The sequence below is a fragment of the Heterodontus francisci genome, chromosome 38, assembly GCF_036365525.1.
Source record: "Heterodontus francisci isolate sHetFra1 chromosome 38, sHetFra1.hap1, whole genome shotgun sequence".
In the NCBI taxonomy this organism is placed as follows: Eukaryota; Metazoa; Chordata; class Chondrichthyes; order Heterodontiformes; family Heterodontidae; genus Heterodontus; species Heterodontus francisci.
Genome location: NC_090408.1, coordinates 41,212,451 through 41,226,277, shown reverse-complemented (window position 1 = coordinate 41,226,277; position 13,827 = coordinate 41,212,451). Strand labels below are relative to the sequence as shown.

The 13,827-nt window shown below is 41.6% G+C and overlaps 1 protein-coding gene across 4 annotated transcripts in view; it reads left to right on the top strand.

Annotated features, from left to right (window-relative positions):
* Nucleotides 1-13,827, top strand: part of morf4l1 (mortality factor 4 like 1) — a 56,646-nt gene that overhangs the window by 9,561 nt on the left and 33,258 nt on the right. For all 4 annotated transcript variants that reach the window (XM_068018207.1, XM_068018206.1, XM_068018204.1 and 1 more), the window contains 2 exons: nt 2,459-2,526; nt 11,026-11,112. In XM_068018207.1, coding sequence (XP_067874308.1) covers nt 2,459-2,526; nt 11,026-11,112 — 155 coding nt within the window. The remainder of the gene's footprint in view (nt 1-2,458; nt 2,527-11,025; nt 11,113-13,827) is intronic.

The window sequence follows — 13,827 nt, the reverse complement described above, 5'->3', positions numbered from 1 at the left end:
AGTTTAAACCTTCCCCAACAGCAGTAGCAAAACGTCCCACAAGGAACTCAGTCCCGGCTCAGTTCAGGTGCAACCCGTCTGGCCTGTACTGGTCTCCTCTTCCCCAGAGCCAGTCCCAATGTCTCAAGAATCTGAAGCCCTTCCTCCTGCACCATTTTTCCAGCCACGCAGTCATCTGTCTTATCCTTTTATTTCTATGCTCACTTGCACGTGGCACTGGGGGTAATCTGGAGATTACTACATTTGAGGTCCTGCTTGCTAATTTCTTACCTAGCTCCCTAAATTCTGACTGGAGGACCACATCCCTCTTTCTACCTTTGTCGTTGGTTCCGATATGGCCCATGACTGCTGGCTGTTCACCTTCCCCCTTCAGGCTGCTCTGCAGCTGCTCAGTGACATCCTTGACCCTGGTACCAGGGAAGCTATCCTGGATTCATGTCTGCGGCCACAGAAACGCCTGTCTGTTCCCCTGACTACTGAATCACCCATCGCTATGACTCAGTCTTCCCTGTACCCCGCGTGCAGCTGAGCAACACGTGGTGCCGTGGACTTGGCTGTGGTTGCACTCCCCAGGTGAAGCATCACTGTCCTCAGTAGTCAGGGGTCTACTGCACTACCTGCCTGATGCTTTTTGACTGCCTGGTGGTCACCCATTCCCTCTCTCTCTCTGCATACTCTTAAGTTGTGGGGTGACCACTTCTATAAATGTGTTATCCACGTAGCTCTCGTCCTCACTAATGCACCGCAGTGTCGCCAGCTGCCGCTCATGTTCCTAAACCAGGAGCTGAAGCTGCCACAATTGACAACACTTCCTGCATAAATGGTTCTCCAGGATACTGGAAGCATCCTGGAGCTCCCACATAGCACAGAATGTGCACTCTCGAGGTTGAAGCACCCCTGCCATTCCTTTATTTATTAGTTGACCCTTTGCTACTGCTAAAAAGAATACTACTGAAGTGTAGTCACTGTTGTAATGTAAGAAACGCAGCAGCCAAACTTGCACACAAGGTCCCATAAACAACCTGGCGATGACCAGATCATCAGTTTGGTGACATTGGTTGAGGGATAAACATTGTCTAGGGCAAATTTTTCTGCAAGCCATTCTGTATTTTGGTTGTGTGCTGTTCACACATGCTTGATGGGGCTCCATTTCTCACTTGGCCAGTTTCATCCTGGTCTTACATAATATTGTATGTGCAATGTAGCAAGTGGCCTCCTTCTGGAAATGGGTGTAATCGAAGTAGGAACTCGCAGATTATACTTCTTTTGGGGAGGAAAAGAAACTCTTTTCCTGTTAACATCCCAGCCTGTTCATTTTCAAACAGGGGCCATCGATGTGCAATTAGCAGCCAAATCGCCGAAGGATCTTTTTTTCCATTCCCTGTAAGGGTGGTAAAGACCAACTGTAGCTGCTTTACTGCTGTCCCCCTGAGAGCTCAGCCAGCACAGACAGGCACTGAAATATTTTGGGAGTCATCCTGGTTTATATAACTTTTTGGGGAAACTTCACTCAAACAGGGAACTGATTTCTCAGTCTCCCTCCCTCCCCCTTGAGTACTTGAACTCCATTTAGGGAATTAAGAGGGCTTGCTAATTCGGGTCACTGATTTTCAGTGACTCAGCAAGTGCAATTAATGTGCTGCTATTGATATTTTGGGGATCACGTTCCACGATTGTCAGTTAACACTTGGAATGATTCGTTTTCAGTAAGTAACATTCAGTCAAATGCCATGGCGTTCTGGGATCTTTCTCAGCGCTTTTCAGGATGGATCTATTTGTTTTTCTATAAAACCTAAATCAGTGGCCTCAGCTGAGATTCATCTGTGTCTGATCTGACTTGTTCTATTTAATACAATATACAAATATTGGCTTGAGGTTTAAGGGTACAGCGATGCAAGGGTCACTTCCTTACGCAGTGGTTATCATGTATCCCCAGAAACACACACTCCACATTTTGGTTTTATTCATCCTTGAGCTGACATTTAATTTGAAAGGTTTGTAGCTCTGCATGTTGGAATATCAGACCTTTGGCCAGGAATTCCTTAGATTATATCCCATTGGGGATTATTCAGTCATTCCTAGATAGATGGAAAGAGTATCCTGTCTTGGGGTAAGGTGAGGGAATGCTTGTCCTGCTGTTGCAGCATTGGAAACAGATCAGGGACAGAGCCAACATGTAACGCAATGGAGACCATTCTCTTGTTTGCACTCTGCCCTTTTTCTTGGAGTGCTTACCAGTATTTTTTTTCTGATGCAAACTTATGCTTTGCAAGCAGCCTTACAATATTAGTGCTGATACGTGAATGTAACTTTGACTTCAATATTAATTGAAATAATTATATCAAATATTACTTGTGCTATTTGTGTTATTTCTACTGACCCCTCAAACTTAGTTGTGTTTTAATTAATGCTGAATTTAATCTAGTTAATTTTTCTTTTTCTATTTTTCATATTGTAGTGCGTAAAGGTTGCTATAAAGGACAAACAAGTGAAGTACTTCATACATTATAGTGGCTGGAATAAAAAGTAAGTAACAGAAAATAGAGGTTGCACCAAAGATCATGAACATGCTTGAGTGGGAAAGGTATTGTCTAATGTGGATGTATTAGAACATTTTGGAAGAGGTTGCAATTGTGAGAGGTGAGGGAGATGAATGGAAATGCATGAAAAGTACATTTTGGAACAAATCTCTGGGTGATAAATGATTGGAGTAATCTATCAAACAAGATCCAGGAATGAAAAACATTGCCTTGATGGTATTTATATTGCAATTAGATGCCATGAGAGGGAAGCGCTTCAATGGGTTGAATGCCCATTTCTCATTCTGAACTTAACAAAAATTTGAAATTCGATTTAGTTCATCTTGCTAACGCTACGTCATGCAAGCATTGAACTTCCTCGTAACTTTGGACTATAAATACTGCAGCTGCAGCATTAATGATGCTTGGAGCTCTCCTCAAGGCAAGAGAAATTTCTAGTTTGAAAATAATTTGTAAATTGAAGGAGGATGAAGATGCTGAACCGTGGCATGTGTTCCAGAAAATTTTCCTTGGGGATGGAGGAGAGAAAGAGGATTGAGAATTCAGATATAGGATGCCATTTCATAACGTTGTTACATAAGCAGAATTCCAAATGTTGGCATTTCTTTGGCTCCTGCAATGGCACATTTATATTGTCGTTTGCAATCTGGGGACGGGTGCTCTGAATTTGCCACATTGATGCACTGGGGTGGATTCAGAGCATTATTGATAAGACTAAAACAAATGGCATGCATGATTTCACTTACTAACCACATTTATGATGGGGTTTCATGTTACATAACCTGTTGGAAGGAGTTCTATAACTGGTCCCCACTATTTGAAACGTCCAGGTTTAAAACCAGTGATCACTTGCCCAAAAAAGGATAACCGTTATCTATTTGCATTAACATCAGTTTCAAAGTTGGGGGTTATAGCGTCTTATCTGTTCTGTTTATTTCGGGCTGAAACAACTGTGCTTGCTCACTATTTCACAGCTCGTGAAAAGATGCAGTAGATAGAAGAGTCAGTATCTTACTTGATGAAACAAACTGTCTTAAAATCAAAAGGCTGTTCCCCAATTGATATCACGTGGTGATCACCAGCAAAATGTTTTACGCTAATGGCAATTTCTAGACTTCATAGATTTCTTCAATTACTGATCAATAATTAGATAAATTGAGTATTGCTGAAAACAGACACTTTGTCGAAGCTTTGTGTCTTGCACTCATCAGGACAATTTGCAAGAATATCATTGTCCTGATGAGTGCAAGACAAAAAGCTTCGACAAAATGTCTCTGTTTTCAGCAATACTCAAGTTCTGTACTATCAAGCGACTAATTTGGTAAATGTTGCTGCAGGTTTCACTGGAGAATTTCAATTGTACTTTACCGTTGACACTGAACAGTTAAAACATAACCACAGATAAGATGAAAATTAAATGTTTTCGAGGCTCAAAAGCCCATCAAGGGAGAAATGGAACATTGGATAAACTAGTTTAAACGATTTCAGAAGATTCTCCTTGGCTGCTGCCAGGTGCTAATATGAGAAACTCTGCAAGCCAAATCCAGATTTAAAAAAAAAATGTTATGCGCTATCATGTTGTACTGGCCATTGCGAATTGTGTGCAATTCACATGAACACACCCGCTATAAGTGATGGAGACTGTAATGTGAAATGGGTCTCTATGGGCAGATGGCAGCCAGCAGCATCCTTATGGTACTGTATAATTGTAGCATTTGTACCAACACTATTGAATTTCTAGAGGCCGTATTCGCAGCACAGCAGGCAACAGATTACATGTGTTTTGCATCTTTTGTAACTGAAGATCCAGATGTGTTGATCTAAAAAAACAATTACATGCATCTATATAATTATGTTCAGAATCTGTCATTGCTGTAGAATTTGCAAACTACACACATTTTCTGATCAACTTTGCAAATGACTGTGGGTTGTGTCAAATCATCTTCAATAATTATTTTTCCTCCTATTGTTTGTGATCTTGTTCAAGCCTCTGGGCCAGCCTCATATGGTGGCTAGGTACTCCTCTGCAAAGAGAAGGAAGAATGACGTGTGAGAGGACCCTGGGAGTTCTTGTGCAATCAGTGTGCTGCTTTGAGGGCAGCCCTAGCAGAGGCCTAGACTCTGTTGGCCTTTGTCTTTTTGATGAAAGAATGGCACAAGGAGACCTGAAGAGGCTGAAAGGGACTTCTGGTTTGAATAAGGTGTTGTGGTGACAGCAGCATATGGGGAACCGTTGAGCTGGGTAAGGGGGTGGGGCAGTGGTGGGGTGAGAAATGGGGAGTCATTGGGGTTAGTTCTAAGCTGCACGACCACGCAGCAACCCAGAGGTTCCCGCATAGGCTGATCACAAGTTGGCCCCTTTAGGTTACTTGCAGCTACGCAAAGAAATTTAAATGGGCCCACGCTCTTAAATGAACAGGCCATGCACAACATAAAAATGAGAGGGAACGCTCTTTATTCTTGACACCTACTTGTGCTGGAGGTGCACAAGTAGACTTCGGCTGAGAACAACTTTGACCTCCACATTGATGCCTCCTTTGAATCAGTTGATGCACACACTGCACATGAGCCCAATGTAAGTATTTGAGGGGTGCAGGTGACTGTAGAACTGCACCCCAGCAATTTTCCTTTTTTCTGGAGGCGTAGTTTGTTGAGAGAAGGGGACAGAAAAAAACTGATTTAATTTTACCTGATCTTTGTATTAAGATGATTATACATTCCTGAAAGAAGACTAAAGATTGAATTGCTTGCATTCCAGCTTTATAAATTCTGTATATTCTGGGTGGAAAATTATAGCTCGCTTCAAAGTATTCAAGTGGTTTGACAGTTAAATCAGCAAAAATAATAGATTTAAATTTGTAAAAAAAAAATTGTGACCTCGTACAAAAAAATCATGATTTTACATAGAGAGCAAAAAATAAAGAAATTGGGATGCTTAGCTGATTTTTTTTTATCTTACTATATAAAAGGGGCTAATAGACAACCTGCAACAATTATTACTGTTAACTACATTTAGTGAATTAGGCACTGAGATGTTTGCAACTTACGCTCCCCTCTTTAAAAATATTGTCAAATGTTAACCGTCATTTTATCCCAAAATTGATGGCTTGTTACAGTGCCCATCACACTGCTCCCTTCAACAACAAACAATGTAAATGATAGTATGTTCGATAGAGTTGGGTCCTGAAGATATGCATTATGTACAACTATAGGTTAGGTTACTGAGAGAAAATGCCAAATATGTAATTCTTTATTGTTTCGCCTATTCAAACAGCTTAGGTGTGTGGTATCTTCAAGATTACAGGTATTGTAAAGACTAGTTAGAATTCTTTTGCTTAAGTCTAAAATAAAATGTCATTATTTTCCATGCTGCTTCACAGAATTATTTTATCTTTATTTGATTTCTGGAGCTACATAAACCCAAAAAGATTGTTTCTCAAGAAAATGAATATTTATAAAGATATAGGTGTAAACTTGGTGAAAAATATGTAGCACAACTTTTCAAATTAAATATTGGGAATGTCTATTAAATTGCCAAGTATAAGTAGTGCATATATTTGTGGGGGGTACGATGGCAGGGGAAATGTGCAAAATGCTCCCATTTCAGCCCCTGGTCTGTGCTAAGTTAACTGGTCTCAGCTGCGGTGGCTGTAGGGACACTACATTTATCCGAATCACTGAATTAGGGAGGAAAACAATTTAAACAGGGTTTTTGCTCCTGATTCCTATCCGGTACCTCCCTGTTGGCTAGTGCACATGTGCAGCGATCAGCTGAAGGCAGAATCGGGTCAAGTGCGATATCCCTCATGGTCAAATAGCCTGCCAACGCACACTCTGTCTAATGTGAGGAATAGCCATTTGGATGAGGAAGTTGTTGGAGCCTCTGGCACTAAGTGCTGGCACCTTCGGGGAGGAGGGAACAAGATTTGCTCAGGTTGCAGCTTAGTTAATATGAGAAATGAGCTTGTGGGAAAACTGAGTTAACGACAGAATCTACTTATAATACAGGTCTTGTACTGTTCGACTTAGACATTTTCTCATGAGGTATCTTAATGTTAATCTGCATTTTTCAAGTTATTTTGTGTGTATATTTAAGGGGGGGGAAGGATGTTCTTGTGAGACCGACTGCTCTCTAATGCAGTGTCAGATTACCACTAATGTTGATAAATGATTCAGCCTGTGCTGCTTTTCATTAGCACAGAGCTCATTATCCAATTTTTCCATCAAATTGAAGTGTTTCATTTACTACTGCAATTCATTCTGGTAGAAAAATGTGAAGTTGCTTTAGGTAGCTTGGTTTTAACGATCCACTAAAAGCAGCACTGCCACTACAATAACTTGTATTTGCATAGCACCTTTTAATATAATGAAACATTCTACGTCATTTCATAAAGTGAAGGTGGGAGGGGAGGACGGTGGAAGAGGGTGAATGATGCAGCACAGAAAGAGGCCATTTGACCTATCGTGCCTGTGCCAGCTCTTTGATAGAGCTATCTAATTAGTCCCACTCTCCCCTGCTGTTTCCTCATAGCACTACAATTTTTTTTTCCTTTTCAAGTATTTATTCAATTCCCTTTTGAAAGTTATTGAATCTGCTTCCACTGCCCTTTCAGGCAATGCGTTCCAGATTGTAACAATATGCCGAATTTTTTTTTTTTTAAAAGCACTCACCATTGGTTCTTCTGCCAACCATCTTTTTTTTAAAAAAAAAGAAAGTGATATGTGCATGACCAACTGCATGGTTATAGAGATGAGTTGGAGGGTTTTTTGGAGGTTGGGGTGGGATGTAAAGCAAGAAAGTTTTTTTTTCTTTCATTTAATGTTGCCCATTTCGCATCTTCAGAATGTCCAAAAGTGCTTCGCAGTGAGTTACTTTTGAGGTTGTACTGTCTGTTGGCGAGCATTGTGCACAACAACTTTCCACAAACAGCAAATGCTAACTTTTTATCTTTTTTGATGGTGTTTGAGGAATGACTGTTGGCCAGGATCTTGAACAGCCCCTTCTCCGATGCTGCCAGGGGGTCCTTTGTGTCCACAGGCAGACAGGATCTGGGTTTAACATCTAAAAGACACAAGCTTTGACAGTGCAGCCGCACTACAGGACTACACTGAAATGTCGAACTGGATTACGTACTCGAGTCCTGGAGTTGGGCTTGAACCCAAGACTCAGACGAGAGTACCGTCAAACTGGCGTTGAACGCAAAATTTACGTTCAAGTTGGCACTTGACAGGGCCAGAGGGGTTTTAGGAAGAACATTCAAAAACTATAAAGGCACTAATTTCATCGATTGTGATTTCAACTTATAATTACAAGACCACAAACGTGGTGGTCTTCACTTACTGTAATCTGCAGCTCTGTTCATGTATCCAAGAATGCAAATTTTTTTATGACTCCAATGTTACAATTTCAGCAACATGTAATGGTGGGAATGTGAAGTTTTCATTCTATATCCCTGATTCTTTACAATGGGCAAAACCTGTGCTGGGAGTTGGCTGTCTTGCCCAGGTTTGTCCACATTGCACTGAGGTGGCTTGTTCTGATTTTGCGGGGTCATCTATTTGCATAATCTCCCAGTGCAGCTTTAGCCTTGCATTGACAGCTTATCTGATAGACTCAGCAGCTTGGATTTAAAGGGGTATGAGCACGTAAGTGGTTGTATATGCAGGCGAATATTGTCTTGTAGAATTTTACAGCACTGACTTTTTGTCTACATTGACTGGCTTTCTCAAACTACTGTCTACCTATTCCCATTTTTCTGCCTTTTTCCCCATGCACTCTATTTTTATTTTTCAAGCATTTATACTCTTCCCTTGTAAAAACTATTCTGCATTCTGCTTCCATCCATTTTGTGGTAGGGCATTCCACGTCCTAACAAAACTGTGATAATTTTAAAAATGATTGAATGATGGAATGATACAGCACAGAAGGAAACCATATGGCCTGTCATGCCTGTGCCAGCTCTTTTGGTAGAGCTATCCAGTTCGTCCCGCTCCCTTCCATCCCCCCCCCCGCCTACTCATTCCCCATAGCCCTGCACATTTTCCCCTTCAAGTATTTATCCAATTCCCCTTTTGAAAGTTACTATTGAATCTGCTTCCACCACCCTTTCAGGCAGTACATTTTTGATCACAACAACTCGTCGTATAAGTTTATTTTGTTCTCAAGTAGCCTCTAGATTTTTTGCCAAGTACCTTAATTCTTTGTCCTCTGGTTGCTGAGAAGTTTGCCATTGGAAGCTGTATCTCCTTATCTACTCTTTTCAAAACCCATCATCTCAACAAATCTCCCCTCAATCTTTTCTGCTCGGGAGATTCTCCCAACTTTCTTTTGTTCTTTAGATTATCTTAAATTTATGCTCTAGCTACATACTCAGTGACTACACAGTGGCAATAGTATTTCTCCATTTACCTTACTGAATCCCTATATAACTTTTTGTCACCTCTATCAGATCTCATCTTGATCATTCAGCCTATTGTACATGTGCCAGCACTTTGAAAGATCTAATTAGTCTTAACCCTCCCCTGCTCTTTCCCCATCTCTCTTTTATGAAAAGATACCCTTCCTGAGACTGTGGTGCGGTGTTGGGCAATGGGATGCAGGGTGGTAAGCTGACAGTGTCCTAAAAGTGGACTGGCTATGGGATATAAAGTCCTGCTTTGAATCGGACAGAACCAGGATCAACCTGGGAAAGCAGCCAGCGGCTTGATGGTTTCAGCACGAGAGGCAGGGATATTGTTGGTGAGAGCTGAATAGAATGGCTTCACTTTTCTTGATGAGCTGCAGGAAACTTTGTGTAACATCCAGTGCTGGATAAATCAAACGGGTCAAGACCTGCCCTAGAGTCAGTCATGTTGGAGAGATATATTTTTGGATATCATTGACATATGTGCCTCCAAAAGCTATCACCAAAAGAGAGCACAATGAATAAAAGGGATCAAGGGTGGGTCCTGAGGCACACCTGGAGTGAGGGAGAATATCTGGTAGGTCATAGGCTGAATGTTAGGTGTTGAAGGTTGAGCAGCTCAGATGGATGCTTGAGGGAGCCATTAATCCATTGTGGAAGGCTGGACGGAGAACTGGTTAGGCATGAACCTGGGACAATGGTAGGGGTAGTTAGAGTTGGAAAATGGCTTTCGATGGGCTGGAAGATTGACTGAATGTAGAGCATCGAGGGAATTTGAGGTTGGTGGTTTGACAGGATGAGATAGTAGAACAAAGTGAGAGCGGGCAGAAGAACTCTGGTCTGTAGCAGAAATCTGTATACATGCGTGTGAGTGCCCAGTGATTCCATGTGGATGCTCCACAGAAAGTTGGAATATTACTGACTGGAATCTGTCTCATTCAGGTTTGTAATGTTAGTAAATGCAGAACTCCGGGCCACACTGACTCAGTGTTTGAGCAGCACTGGGGTCATACATGGACTGCTGAACACAGTGAGGAGTAAGGAATGGTGGAATAAACAGCATGTATACTGGAATGTTCTCTTAGTAGCTGTCTGAGTATAATCTACCCACTATGTGTGTTTTTGTATAAACTAGGGTTGCCCCATTACAGAACTTTGGCTACTTTAAAAAAAAAAAAATCAGACTGTTTTTGTTGGTGTATTTGTTACCTTTTGTGCAGAGCATCAGTCATCACTTTATGATCTCTTGAGCTTGTTGCTGTCCCTTAAAATTGGTTATTTGGTTCGTTTGGTATAAAAGTACTGTCGATGTCACAGGGATGAGCTTTGATGCTGGGAATTTGTACTTCAAATTCTACTCATCTCATTCTAAGATGAGATCCCAATTGCCAGCATCAAAATGCCCAGCTGTTTAGACACAATTTAACTTGTATTGGGCAGCTGACTGCCTTCTGCCATGGGTGGAACTGTTGAATTCCTCCATAGCATATATTGGCAGAAATGGGAGCACTCTGATCATGTGCTTTTATAATGAAAGGGTCCCCCATATGTCTGCTCAAGGAGGCTCAGAGAATGCTCTTGTTTTACAAATACCAAGCACATTATAAAGTGTAACACACAATGTTATTCAACTAAAGTATGACGGTGTGCAACCTGTGTGTCCCTTTAAGGCCACAAGATATAAATTACTATGCTTTGCTCAGGTCAAGTAGAAGTCAGACTAGCTTATTCTAATTATTTTTAAGTGTGACCTGCAGTAAATGTATAATCCAATGTTCGCCCCTGTACTGTACAATCGTGGAATCTTTGCAAAAATTTTAATTTTAATTCTCCCTTCATGAGTGATAAGTCACTCTGTTTCCAGTAAACTGTCAGATTCGATCTGTCTTAATTGCTTGAACTTTTTTTCAGTTAGTATTTTTTTGTTTTGTTTCTCCCCCTGGTTCCCACATTCTTAAAAAAAAACACTAAACCAAGCTTTGGACATGTGTAATTTTAATCTCTCTGGGTTTTTAATTGTGAATATTTCTAGTGCGTTGGTGATTTCGTCTTGTCTTATTACTTTCTCTCTCGGTTTTTAGTTGGGATGAATGGGTTCCGGAGAGCCGCGTGCTGAAGTATGTGGACACAAACCTGCAAAAGCAGAAGGAACTACAAAAGGCTAATCAGTGAGTATAAATGAACAGGAATGGAGAAATGGAACTGTTGGCCATGTGATTTGAGTCTGGCCTCTGCCAAAACTAGCTCCTTCCTGCTGGATAAACAACTTGCAATTACATAGCATCTTTAATGTAGTAAAATATGGCAAGGTGCTTTGCAGGAGTGTTATCAAACAAAATTTGACACCAAGCCATATAAGGAGGTATTAGGACAGATGGTCAAAGAAGTAAATTTTAAAGAGCATCTTAAAGGAGGAGAGAGAGAGGTATTTATGGAGGGAATTCCAGAGCTTGGGGCCTAGAAAGCTGAAGGCACAGCTGCCACTGGTGGAGCGATTAAAGTCAGAGATGTGCAAGAAGCCAGAATTAGAGAAGCGTAGAGATCTCGGAGGGTTGTAAAGATGGGAAGGTAACGGGTGGGGGTGAGGTGAGGCCAAAGGGTTTTGGACCAGGATGAGAATTTTAAAATTGAGGCGTTGGCTCCTTGTTGAGTAATGTAGGTTAATGAGCATGGGTGAGGGAGACTTAGTGTGAGTTGGGGTATGGGCAGCAGAAGTTTGGATGAGTTCAAGTTTAAGGAGGGTAGAAGATTGGAAAGGCATCTGCTGGTACAGCAGAACGATCTAAAGTTCAATGTTCATGGTTTGATTTACAACTCTGCACTGGGTTACTTGATCTCAGTCAAGTAGAGTACTACAACTGATCTCAATACCAGGAGGGGAAGGGGTTGGGGGAATGGGGTTTGATGGTCACTGTTTCCACTCCTGATCACTGTGCAGCAACTCCTGAATATGTACTCATGAGGACCAGATTGGGCTCTTTTGTGATGCCATTTATGGTTGAATGGTTTGCTGATACTTCCTGGGTTCTCAAAGATGCTTGCTGGCCAAGGTACTGCAGGACCGCATGTAGACAAAAACAACAGATAGCATTCACATAGCACCTTTTAACGTGGTGAAACATCTGAAGGTGCTTCACAGGAGTGTTAAATAAAATTTGACTCTAATTCTCATGAAATATTAGGACAGGTGACCAAAAGCTTGGTCAAAGAGGTAGGTTTAAAGGAGGAGAGCGAGGTAGAGAGGTTTAGGGAGGGAATTCCAGAGCTTGGGGGCCCAGGCAGCCAAAGGCATGGCCGCCTAAGGTGGAGAGAAGAAAATAGTGGATGCACAGGAGGCCAGAATTGAAAGTCAGTATCTTCAGGAGAGGCAAACAGAAAATTTGGGAGAGGGAACTAATAGCAATATTTGTGCAAACCTATGTTACTTGTGATATGTATAGTATTGGCTTTGTTTCTATCAAGATATCTGTTTGATACAATGCTTTCATGCTGCTGTCTTTGTGTCTGAATCATGTTAAGATTATAGTTCAGGCTGTGATGTTTCGCAATGCAGTGTGATCAATCTGCTCAAGCCAGTAAAAGAAAGCAGCTTTGCAAAGGTTAACTATGGTTTCATCTCCTAAATAAGTGTTTCAGCAAGAGAAACGCACACAAGAAAATGGAGATATCTGAGAAATGTTCCAGGTTTTATCAGTGCACAATTGGGTATTCCTACTGCATTACATGGGATTGATTCTCAATGGTTTCAAGGCTATCTCCACCATGTCAATCTACCACCGCTGCTATTTTAGCAGAAGCTCCTCTTGATGTTGCAATCTGTTTTACTGTCACTGAAGACTATTCAAAAGGAATGTCATTTGTCCTGTGGTGGGTACATCTTGGCAATTTTCCCACTGAGCACTTATTGTAGTTTGACTTTTCTGATTCTGCGGCTTGTTTTCCAAAAACATTAAAGAAAGTTTGTTTAGCTGGGCGGTTGCTTCTTGTAGAGAGGTAGCACGTAGCTTCTTCATGTGCCAGGTAATGTACTTGGGGTAAAGATGCTGCCTTGATAGCAATTAGAGGGTCAGTTAACTGAGTCCCATTTTTGTGCATCTTCCTTGTGGCAGAAACAAACTCTTCTCCCCCACTCACCTATAAACAGTGCATAGAATCATAGAAAGTTTAGGGCACGGAAAGAGGCCACTTGGCCCATCGTGTCTGTGCCAGCCAAAAAACGATCCACCTATTCTAAACCCACCTTCCAGCATTTGGTCCGTAACTCTGCAGATTAAGGCACATGAGGTGCATATCCAGACTCCTTTTGAATGAGCTGAGGGTTTCTGCCTCAACTACCCTTTCGGGCAGTGAGTTCCAGACCCCCACCACCCTCTGGGTGAAAAAGATTTTCTTCATCTCCCCTCTAAATTTTTTACCAATCACTTGAAATCTCTGCTAAGGTGAATAGACCCTTCACCTCCACTCTATCCAGGCCCCTCACAATTTTCTACATTGCAATCAGATCTCCCCTCAGCCTTCTCTGTTCCAAGGAGAACAACCACAGCCTATCCAATCTTTCCTCATAGCTGCATTTTTCCAGTCCTGGCAACATCCTTGTAAATCTCCTCTGTACTCTCTCTAGTGCAATTACATCCTTTCTGTAATGAAGTGACCAGGACTGCACAGAGTACTCAAGTTGTGGCCTAACCAATGAGTTATACAGTTCCAGCACAACTTCCCTGCTCTTATATTCTATACCTCAGCTAATAAAGGAAAGGATTTCATATGCCTTCTTAACCACCTTATTGACCTGTCCTGTTACCTTCAGGGATCTGTGGACATTAACTCCAAGATCCCTCACTTCCTCTACACTTTGCCTTGTTTGACCACCTCAATACATCACC